The sequence below is a fragment of the Mastacembelus armatus genome, chromosome 24, assembly GCF_900324485.2.
Source record: "Mastacembelus armatus chromosome 24, fMasArm1.2, whole genome shotgun sequence".
NCBI classification, from domain to species: Eukaryota; Metazoa; Chordata; class Actinopteri; order Synbranchiformes; family Mastacembelidae; genus Mastacembelus; species Mastacembelus armatus.
This window is the reverse complement of record NC_046656.1, coordinates 15,097,904-15,109,423: the sequence shown is the minus strand read 5'-3', so window position 1 is coordinate 15,109,423 and position 11,520 is coordinate 15,097,904. Positions and strand designations below refer to the sequence as shown.

General features: G+C 38.0%; 1 protein-coding gene across 2 annotated transcripts in view; it reads left to right on the top strand.

Moving 5' to 3' along the window:
* Positions 1-704: 704 nt before the first annotated feature.
* The window catches only part of ttc13 (tetratricopeptide repeat domain 13), a 16,542-nt gene continuing 5,726 nt past the window's right edge, over positions 705-11,520 (top strand). The window contains exons 1-19 of one of the 2 annotated variants that reach the window (XM_026318893.1): positions 705-929; positions 2,070-2,164; positions 3,426-3,501; positions 3,589-3,659; positions 3,781-3,846; positions 4,681-4,773; positions 5,811-5,927; positions 6,024-6,134; positions 6,941-7,023; positions 7,174-7,315; positions 7,529-7,703; positions 8,105-8,261; positions 8,782-8,912; positions 9,005-9,137; positions 9,468-9,560; positions 9,742-9,825; positions 10,105-10,189; positions 10,361-10,467; positions 10,686-10,821. In XM_026318893.1, the coding sequence (XP_026174678.1) occupies positions 761-929; positions 2,070-2,164; positions 3,426-3,501; positions 3,589-3,659; positions 3,781-3,846; positions 4,681-4,773; positions 5,811-5,927; positions 6,024-6,134; positions 6,941-7,023; positions 7,174-7,315; positions 7,529-7,703; positions 8,105-8,261; positions 8,782-8,912; positions 9,005-9,137; positions 9,468-9,560; positions 9,742-9,825; positions 10,105-10,189; positions 10,361-10,467; positions 10,686-10,821 (2,124 nt within the window). In that variant the 5' untranslated portion in view covers positions 705-760. Of the gene's footprint in view, positions 930-2,069; positions 2,165-3,425; positions 3,502-3,588; positions 3,660-3,780; positions 3,847-4,680; positions 4,774-5,810; positions 5,928-6,023; positions 6,135-6,940; positions 7,024-7,173; positions 7,316-7,528; positions 7,704-8,104; positions 8,262-8,781; positions 8,913-9,004; positions 9,138-9,467; positions 9,561-9,741; positions 9,826-10,104; positions 10,190-10,357; positions 10,468-10,685; positions 10,822-11,520 lie in introns of both variants that reach the window. The other variant, XM_026318892.1, reaches the window with a different exon arrangement.

Sequence of the window (11,520 nt, the reverse complement as noted above, 5' to 3'; positions counted from 1 at the left end):
ATACTTTTTTTTTTTTTAGATATTTAATGATCTCATTCTGTTTATGTAAAATACTTTGGTCAACTGGATGTTGGTTTTAAAGTGCTATATAAATAAATTTGATTTGATATGACATTGTTGTACAATTTAATGTTTTACTAACTGGTTAAGCATTGTAGCCTACATAAGTATAAGCTTTGAGAACTGTTTTATTACATTCAGGGTGGAAATATCGTACTTACATTCACTAAAATAGTTAATTTGCAGATTTTTTCAATACAAAACATATCATAAGCTCAAATTTATTGTTGCCTTTTTGCAGAGTGGAAAAAGTGCTTGTACATATACTGAGCAAGTAATGTAATGTTTCCTTTATACAGGCCTACATGCAGCAGCTGCTTATGTACAGTATATGCAAGTATACTTATCTATATGGGGTAGGCTATATGCATTTGAAAGTGATGCTATTGCACAAAGTGTATTTTAACAGTATCTAGCCTAGTTTATAGTTTGTAAGTACAGGTGGTGCTTAACTTGTACATATCCTGTCATTAAACCCAAAAGTTGTGGAGCTTTGTTTTAATTTGAAGGCTAAAACGAGAAACGTGTTTGGGTTGTCCTGTTCGTCTTGACAGCACTAGATGAGGCAGTTTGACAGCCGCAGAGCATGACGGGTAATGTAGTTCAATCGTCCTCCCTGGCTGCAGTCTGGGAGCGTGTTGATTCGGTTTGGTCGAGCTGCAGCAGCTTCCGCTCTCCAGTGTGACACATGTAGCACAACATGGCCCCTGCCAGCCGGGCTCTTGTTGTGGTAGCACTCTCACTGCTGTACCTGTGTCGGGCCATCTTCTCCACCGAGTATTTCTCCACGCTCACTTTGTTCAACAATGAGCTCCACAAGCAGGGATGCAGCTCGTTGTCCGACTGGGAAGAATACGCAGCCGACTGCGGTAAAGTCTCTGGTTTCTCTGCTACTTTGCCACGTCCTCCCTGGGACAACTGTCACTGTGTGACCCGGCTAGCTTAACCGGTCGTAAGCTAACGTTAAGAGGCTAATAATAACAAGGGTGACAGCCCACAAGAGTTACCTCAAACAAGCTCTGTCTCTTCCTCTTAGAGCGTAATTAGGATTTAAAACAAAAGGTCAAAGAACCAGAGTAGTGTCCTAAAAGCGAGAGTGCATCCATGAGGACATAACAGTAAAGAAACTTTACAAAGTGCATACTTTAGCTCATCTCCAAAAGTCAACTCAAAACTCTGGTTTAAAAAGACGTCATTTTGACGTTGCCTTGCTCCAAAACAAAATGACGTTTTTACCAGAGCAAAACTGAAACATCATTATTATGTCAGTGAACCTCTGTGAAATTCTGCATATAAAAGATGCACCAATCTCTTTAGTTTCTTTGCTAAATCTCAGTTTTTTTCGCTTAGTGTTAATAACTCTGCACAGTATTTTGGTGGAAGAGGACTGATGGTCGAGCTGAGTTGAGATTAATGCTGAATGGTTTACTGTGTGCTCAACTGAAGAGGTATTCATGTTGATTTGTGACAAATTCTATAGCATCTCATTAATCTGTAATAGAATTTATTGTTATCTTGCAGTCCAGGTTAAGATGTGTCCATCCCAGTGAACTCCAAGTCTGATTTTATCACAGAATAATCTTTTATCACCATGAAAGTAATGCAGTGGTGATGTCCACATCCACACTAATAATTTTGTCACCCATTAATAACCTCACTGATAAAAAAGAGACATGTTAACTATAATTACAGTGCTTGCTACAAGAGTTTTTCTATATAGGATCATAAAAATATTTTTTCACTGCTCAGTGCAACAGAAAAATGACAGAAAATCCAACATCTCCTGAATAAAATCAATCACCCACTCATCTATTTTAAAGCTCACCACTGACGTACCTTTTTGTTTGGAATGCACTGTAAGTGGGTTCAGGCCTGCTCAACACCCCAAGACATTTTTTTTTCTTTGAGCTGTTGGACTCTTTAAAAGTTATTTGGAAAACTGACAGGACTGGAGGATTGTGACAGCCATTTTTTTAAATTCACAATTCACCTTTTTTTTTTTTCCCCAGAGTCCTCAATTTTACAGCTCGAAGATCCAGACTGTGAAGACGGAAGCAACCCGCCTTGCGAGTCAGTCTTCTCACTTAATGCAGAAAAAATATTGGTGAGATTTCTCACACACATGCACAATAATCATATCTAGAACAGCCGCAGCCTGCTGCAATTTCCTTTAGAAGGTAACAAATGTGGTTTCTAGTTGATTCTAAACTGTTTGTTTTTATCTAAACAGCACTAAACCACACTGTGTCCTATATGTCAAGCTTTCCCCTATTTGATTTCTAAATCAACTGAGAAAGTTTTTTTTTTTTTCACAATAGTTGAATAACGTTTGAAAAACTTTAATACAGATTCATGTTTTGAAATTCTGGTCTTTTGAGCTTTTCCCAAATGAAGTTATGATTCACAGCATCTCTTTATTTCTAACAAAAAACAAAGCAGTAATTATTGCAAACAATGTGCAGGGTGTATAAGTAGGTATGTTATTGATACATAAGTATAGCAATTTAAAACTGCAGCTGTAAAGCATTGTGTTACCAATGTCTTGCACCTCATACCACACCCAGTATCATTGAAAAGTGTTGGTGGGTGTGATCAGAACATTGTTGTATGTGCAACAACACCCAACGGTGATGTCAGCAAAAACAATACTTTAAACTGGTGTTAACCTCTACGTCTGAGCATTCAAATAATCGTCCTAAAAGAGATGTAGACTTATAATGTTTGACTGGGTGCCAGCGATTTGTCATTTTAATGGTGCTGCTCATGTTACTTGTTATGTGAGCCCTTCTGATGAGCTAAAATTTGCAAGGTGTTGTCTTGTTGCTGTTTTGGAAACCCAAAATGCCACAGCAACATTTGCATGGTGACAAATTTGCATCGTGTAATGGTGTATGCATTATGGCATGTTGCCATTCTTCATTTGGGATTACACAGTAACACTCTAAGAAGGAGAAACTGGCCTTTTTTATGCAATAAGATATAAAAAATATTTATTACTATACAATAATTTGCTTGGTGGTGATAAACATCCTTGACATTTGAAAGGATTCTCAGTCCTATGAGGCTTAATTCCTCAGTATAACCTTGGGAGATTCCAGAAAACTTGTTTTAAAAACCTTTTTTGCTTCGTTTGAAGTCTTTTTTTGATTGTTGTCCCTTGATTCTAACACTTTTGTTTTTATAATTTTCACCTTTGAGACTTGTAGTGTTTTATTTTGCGTTTCTTCTCTGTTCTGTCGATCTGTCACTGCCTTCATACAGGAAATCATGATGTTGTTGTTTCCTTAGTTTTGTATGTATGGGCCGTCTCCTGATGTCTCTCTTCATCTTGTTGTGTTGTTTCTTATTTTCTCTCTCTCTCACAGAACCAGGCCAAGCTATTTATAGAACAGAAAAAAATCCCCTTCCCTGTAGATAACCACAACACAAATGAAGAACTTGGTAAGTTGACAAGTTTCTCTAAGCTGAGTTGTGTGATTTTTGCCATGTTTTTCTAGTTATTGATCATTATTTGTTCTGTTATTGCAGCTATAGGCTATGTTTTGATAGGAAATGGCCTTTATGATGAAGCCATCAAACACTTCTCACTTTTACTACAGGTGTGTTTGCATTTACGTTCCTAAACCTGCCTCCTCGATGTCTTCACTATCAGCACGTGCAGCTATAAAAAAAGTGCAACATGAGAAGAATGTTTCCTGATGTGTTTTTTCTTTGATAAAGGGTGACCCAGAGCTGGTCAGTGCCATCTATGGGAGAGGAATAGCTTATGGGAAGAAAAGTCTACAGGTGAGTGATAGTTGTCGCCTGCATCTGGGCTCATTGCATGCACTGCAATAAATAGTGTCCCAGCTTTTTAAAAACAGTTTTATCTTTTATCATTTTCTTTTATCTGTTTTTATTTTATGGCTCTGTAATTTCAGTGGATCTGTAAAGCACCTTGTAACTCATTTTAAACCAATAGAAATAAAGTTTATTTGTTTGCGTAGTAACTTGCCAGCCATTAAAATGCAGCTGAACTGTTATTAATCATCATTAATTACAACCACCTCTTCTTCTTGGTTCTTCAGGTTGATAAGTATTTACAATCTCATAAACTGAATTGTTAAGTTATGAGTAAAGTTATCATTGCTACCCCGGAAGGGTATGTACTCATTAACATGGGCTTCTTTTCAAATAATGCTTTAGTTACAGTATAGTGAAGGTCTACAGATTATATATATAACACATAAGTCATATGTTACCTTTTCACATGACATAGTGCTGTTTGTGTTGGACTGCCTTTTCTTGTAGCTTGAGTTTGCTGATCATACAGATATACATTTTTATTTGTAAACTCTTAGTAAACTATTCCTGTTTAGTTGTTCCTCCCTCAAAATGAAAGGAATCCTGAATTTTGGTGAAAACAGCAATTTCAGGTTAATGAATAGTTACTCAGTGTGGAAATAAATGAATGCAGATTCAGTCTACCAGAACTCTACAGTTGTCGAAGTGTCTTTTCCAGAAAAAATTGGACAATAGTTTTTATCAGTTTACCTCTATGCCTCCAGTTCTGTTCACTACATATTAAGCTGTTTGTGAGCAAAATGTAACTGCCTCCTATTTCTTGTGTCTCCATGCCAGGACATAAAGAATGCTGACTTGGCATTGTACGAGCTCAATAGAGTCATCACACTCGAGCCAAACTGGCCAGAGGTTTACGAACAGAGAGCAGAGGTAAGGCCCAACTGTGTACAGAGGTGAGGTAAAAGGATTAGATGTCTAAGCAGCAAACCATCACTAGCCTCTGGATTTGCACAGTCAGATATTATTTCTGAAGCATTTAGAAGTTGGGATGTGGCAAAGAGTAAAAAACATGTCTTACGATATTTACATTATTATATATGTATTTATATTTAGGTTGTGTGCAGCTGAGAAAGAAGGTGAAAAGGAGACACTCATAGTCCACGATAGTGTTCAGTGCAGTTTTAAATTTTTAGATACACAAACAGTTGAAGTATTATGTTTATGGTTCACCACAGTGTTCACTGTTGCAGCAACCCTGAAAGCTCAAAGAACCATAATGTCAGCTTGAAAAAATGTCTTGGCCACCAGGCTTCATTCAGTGGCTTTTTAATGGCCTGTTTCTACTTTGTCACACTTGCATTTAAAGTGACAGACAAGTTACAGAAGAATAGTCACAATGTTGATTTACTCTCTAAGGACCATTGTCTTTTTGAGGTGCCTATGTTCTTGTTGTGGACAATGACTTGGTAAACTTTATAATCACTGTGCAACCCAAAGACCAAAATGATAATCTAATCTGATTGTGCCTTTCCTTAAATCCTTGTCTTTATACAACTTGTTTTTTTTTTAAATAAAACATTTGAAAAGACATAATCCACATTTTCCTGTAGAAGAAAAGTCACCATGTCTAAAAGGAAATTCTTTACAATTGTTAACCATAATGAACCAAATAACCAAAATGAATATCAACCTAAAAAAAAATGGTTTTACCTGCACTGCACATTTCTGTCTCTTTCCTCTTGTCTGTCAGGAAAGAGGAACAACCGTATAAAACAAAAGGAGACACAAATGTCTTTCTGGCTATAGTGAGCACACTAGTTTTTTAGACAGCAGAGGTGAAAGTGTTTGAAAGGAAAGAAATTCATAAGTTTTGGATGTATGAGCAAAGAAAGTCATGGGATTTTCAGAAAGTGGTTTTTAATATGCTCTTGGACTTTCTTTACCAGTGTGTTTGCTTCTATATCTAGATCCTGTCTCCTCTGGGTCGTATCAGTGAGGCTCTGGGTGATCTAACTAAAGCCATCCAGCTGCAGCCCTCAGCTCGTCTCTACAGGCACAGAGGAACGCTGCTCTTCATTTCAGAGGTTTGATCATCTGATGCACTGTATGTGCTTTTGTGCATGCCTGTATACTGCCATGCGCATGTCATACCATGACTCTGTGTCTAACCTTCCCACCAGGACTATGTGGCAGCTATGGAGGACTTCCAGCAATCTTTAGAGCTAAAGAAGAATCAGCCCATCGCCATGCTCTATAAAGGTCTCACCTTCTTCCACAGAGGCATGCTCAAAGTAAGCTACTCACTGGTTCATGAGTGTTTGTCACCATTTGTCAGATTGGAGTACAGAGTAGTGTCTGCAGCTGTGTAAGCTGCAGGTTTTCAGCTGCAAGGTTTGCCTGTTGTCACTTTGCACAGTTCCTCTCTTTTATCCATTCATGTGCGTGTCTGAAGTTTTTGTTTTTTGTTTAGCACCTCTGCTAACCACTTTCCTGGGGGACTCCCCAGACAAAACCTACAGAGAGCTGACAGTTGACTACAAACAACAAATTGAATATACAAAGTACCAGTAGTATTTTTTACACATATCATGTATTGTGGTTGTGAGTGTTATGGTTTCATCACAGCAGAATCTGCAGCAGCAGGACTTCATAAAAACAAAGATGGTTTTGCACACTGTGCTTTTTATAAACACAAGCTGCACCTGAGGCAACTGTGAGGAAGAAAAATAGTCTGATTATGCCCTTTGTCTGCTGACCCTTATTCACTCTACAAAAGTGCCACCATGAGCTTGTAATACTTTACATACAAAGAACATTATTTGATACTGCTATGTGAAAAGAGTTTGTAGTCTGTAGATAATCTTTTAGTTCCTGGCATTTGAAATTTGAGCATAGAGGTGAAATCCCAGCTGATGTGGCCATGTGAGCCACATTTGAGGTGTGTTGTGATGATCGGGGTGAGCTACAAAATGTAGACAAAATCTGCTACAAGGTCTGAATAATCTGCTGAATCTAATCTAAGTTTTACTCACATGTTGCAATTTCCTGTTAACTCAGTGTTGGTATTATGTGAAAAGTCATTGTTCTCTTTCATCAGGAAGCTATTGAGACATTCAAAGAGGCGCTAAAGTTGAAGTCTGACTTTATAGATGCATATAAGAGCCTAGGACAAGCCTACAGGTACAGCAGCCCTAATGTTTTTTTCATTGAATTTATTGTTTATTTCACATTTTATTATCTGTGGGTGACTACAGTATGTCCTTTTTATTTAGAGTCCTACCTCTACCAACAGTATGTTGCTCTCTTGATATCTCTTCATCCTCCTTTCAGAGAGCTGGGTGATTTTGAGTCCGCCATGGAGAGCTTCCAGAAAGCCCTCATGTTGAATCAGAACCACATCCAATCTCTCCAGCTCCGAGGCATGATGTTGTACCACCACGGCTCGCTACAGGAGGCCATAGGAAACTTCAAGGTAGAGGAATCCTCCTGATTCGTCCACTGTTGGGGGGGGGGGGAGCTTGGTCCTCCACTTCTCTTTTAGGCTGTCATGTTTTTATTGCTTGATAATAATTGACTTACATTTAACAACAGATTTAAACTGCACTTAAAGATGTGTTTAATATGACTGGGTTTAAGTCTATACAGTAACAACTTCTCATGCTTACTTCTTCTGTTGTCCTCCCAGAGGTGTCTTCAGTTGGAGCCGTACAATGAGGTGTGTCAGTACATGAAGGGGTTAAGTCACGTGGCCATGGGACAGTTCTACGAGGGCATCAAAGCCCAGACTAAAGTCATGTTGAACGATCCTCTGCTGGGACAGAAGGCTAGCTCTGAATACCTCAAAGTCAAATACCTCAGAGGTCGGTTTCCTTGACTGCAAACATATGAACAACAAGCACATGTGAAGTTCGACAATAAACATGCTCACATTTTAATTTTCTTCAGTGCCTTTTACTAATGCAGCTGAAATGTTTTATGTGTATTTTTGGTAATGAATCCAGTGCATGAACTATCAGGAAAGAGGATGGTATCGGTCTTTATTATGCTGGATAAGATATCATGAATCATTGTTATACTATATGAATAAACAATAAAAGTATGTTAATTGTTTCACCATTCTCTCAGAAACTTACGTTTGACAATCATATTTTGATAATTAGATATTGTATTTTTAGGCATCTCAGTTTACATAATTCTGCAATACAGTCAGTTGATGTAAAATATTCTGTCCCTACTTCGTGCCACCATATTTTTCTATTAGAGTACTCTCGTTACCTGCACTCCCACCTGGACATCCCGGTTGCAGAGTACAATGTGGACCAGGATTTACCAGGGAACTTCAAAAATCACTGGGCCAAGAATCTGCCTTTCCTAATAGAGGACTACGAAGAACAGCCTGGCCTGCAACCACATATCAAGTAGGTTTGACGTGTGTTTGAGCTGATTCACACCTAGAACAGTCCTGCATGTAGTGCTCTGAGATCACATCACAACTGTATATAGGCGGGAATGGGACTTATTATAATATTATTTATTCATAGAGCATATTATAGCCAGTCAAATGAGTGGCCAAAAACTACTGGGTTTTGGAGTTAATAAAGAGTGTGCTAACCTTCACCTCAAGTGTGTCACCTTAAGGAAATCTGATAAAGCAGGATCAAGCACCACTCTTATTTCCTGAGCCACAGTTTGTAGCAATTTTCATGACCTCCAGGCTGAGGCACACAGACTGTAGTGGTTGAAAGCTAACACCTGGCATCGTTTCCAGATGTTTTTATGCCTCTGTCGTCAGACTGAAACTGCCTTCTTCTTTCTGAAGACATTTCAAAAGTTTGACAGGTAGCCACAGTACGGTCCAGAAAAACAAAATCTGCACACTTCATGAAAAATTCAACCAAGCTCATCAGTGTCTTCCTTTCTTCTGTCTTTGGTTTCCAGGGACGTGCTGCCGCAGAACTTTGACAGCTACAGCAGTGAAGTTCAGAAGCTGATCTGCACGGCCGACCACCTGGGGGCGCTAATGCAATATGACACCCCTGGTTTCTTACCTAACAGAAGAATACACAGAGGTACCTACCACTTGTAGATGCAATAGTTCATGTAGAACATCTAAGTGTTACAGACTGCAGTAAAAAAATCAAATTTGCTTTTGCTTTTTCAGCAATGGGTTTAGCAACACTTGAGGTGATGCAGGCTATGCATAGAACATGGAGCAACTCCAAAGTGCGAGTCAATGGAAAGACCAGACAGATGCAGTGGAGAGATATGTTTGACATAGCTGTCAAATGGAGGAGGTGAGTACATTAATGAGTAACCTAACTACAAATCAACCTAACTTTAACCAATTAAAATGTAAACCCACATTTATATATTAGATTGGTGCCATGAGCAGGGCATTGCAATTTAAAGGCCAGTCTATGTTAGAGATTTCTTGATTTTCTTTGGAAATACACAAGAAAAGGTAAATTACAGAGCTGATAAGTTAGTCACTAAAGTCTGCTGTTAAATTTCAGTCACTTTTTTTTAGACAAAATATTTTGTATATAGTTTGAAATGATTCAGACCAAATTAAATATTTAAAAACTATGCTTGTAAGTATGAATGGGTTTCTCCTGTGCTTGTAGGATTGCAGATCCAGACCAACCAGTTCTTTGGTTAGACCAGATGCCTGCCAGGAGTCTCAGTCGAGGCTTCAACAATCATATCAATCTGATCCGGTAACACACTGGTTGACTAGAACTTCCTTTTGGATGTCATCTTTGTATTACATAAACATTTCTTTATATTCTTAGTAATATGATCTACGTCCTTCAAACTTTCACTCACCTTAGCCTTGTTTCTGAGTCACTGACAGCATTTTATGGCAGTGTGATGAAATCCTTTTCTCTGTTTCCTCAGGGGACAGATTATCAACATCAGATACCTGGCTTACTTTGATAACATCCTTGACTTCATCAAAGACAGAATACTGGTGTACCATGGGTAAATTAAACCACAAGTCTTTGCTTTCTGTCCATCACTAACACATAGCATTAACTAGAAAACTAAATTATTTATTTAATCAGCCTGACCAGATCCCAGTGATTGCAGCACATTTGTGGACAGAAACATGTCTGACTTATTTGTCAGCAGTTAGATAACTGTGCCTGTCTGCTGTACACTGCATCAAATGCATAAGTATGTCATGAGTGTTTTGAGGAAGTGCAAATAAAATTTAACATTTTTTTCAGCTTCCTCAGTTTCTTCCTTCTTCTGTTTCAGGGCATACAATCCCAGAGGATTATTAGAAGTCCGCCAGGCCCTTGAAAACGTCAATAAAGTAGAGGATCTACTTCCTATAATGAAGGTAAAGAGAGTCATAAAGGCAGGTTAACAGAAAGATTAAGCTATCACCTGATTATTCTACATTAACTGTATATATAATAGATTTTATGCCAACTTTAAATGCAATCTGTAATTGCATGATTGTGTGTGTGTGTTTGTCTGTGTGTGCACACGCATTTTTTTCCTGAAGCAGTTCAACAGTAAAACCAGAGATGGCTTTACAGTCAACTCCAAGGTCCCGAGCATGAAGGATTCTGGGAAAGAGTATGACGGATTTACCATCACCATCACTGGCGATAGGTACCCTCTGCCCCTTGTCCTCCACTATAGTTTAGGTTTCAACATATGCAGTATTGTATTGCATGAAAATAAAGTAAATTGATTAGTGATTTTTTTTTTTTTTTTTTTTTTTTTTTTTTTTGACTCAATGTGAAACAAATACATTGATGTATCTTATTTAACTTTAAAAAAGTCATTATATTACAATTCCCATGTCTAAGTAGTTTTCTGTATTTTAGGGTGGGCAACATGTTATTCTCAGTAGAGACCCAGACAACAGAAGAACGGACACAGCAGTACCAGTCAGAGATCGAGTCCATCTATAAAGACCTCACCACCAAAGGAAAAGCATTAATGCTTTCCACTGAACTAGGGGTAAGAGTTAACTGTAGAGCTAACTGGAAGCTGTTTTTTTTTTTTTTTTTTTTTTTTTTTTTTTTTTTATTGGCTCATCCTCCGTAGGTAATAGAAACCAGAAGCGTTTGCAGTGCCGTGATTTATGAGTTGACATGAAACATGAAATTTGTGGACAGTTTTTCAGTGTATCTTATCTTGTTTTTATAGTACTAACAAAAATCAGGTGGTTGTAAAACTGAGCTTTTGGGTGGGTGTGGTCGGGGGTATGAAGAATTAATCAATTTAATAGTCGTGGGTGCATAAACAGATAACTATAGACCTGGACTCAGCAGCTGGCACTTTGAAGACATTAAATATTTCATTTTCTGATCATCAGTCAGCACAGCCAGCTTCCCCTCGTCGTCTGACAACAATCAGCACATTTTGCAATTGACGCTGTTTCCTCTCATGTTCATTCCTTTTCTCTCTTGCCCTCCTGTTTTACCCTCAACATGAATATCACAGATTTTCACTAAACTCAGTGAATTAAATTTATTCTTAGAATAATATCACAAAAAATGTAAAAATATATCATTTTACTGGATTTTGCGCAATGTGTTTTCCTCCTGGTATTGCACATTCATCACTGTGGATAACCTTCAGTCTGAACAATGAAAAACAGACTTTTTGAGATATATGATCACACCATGACATGTTGACTTAATAAAAAGTCTGTGT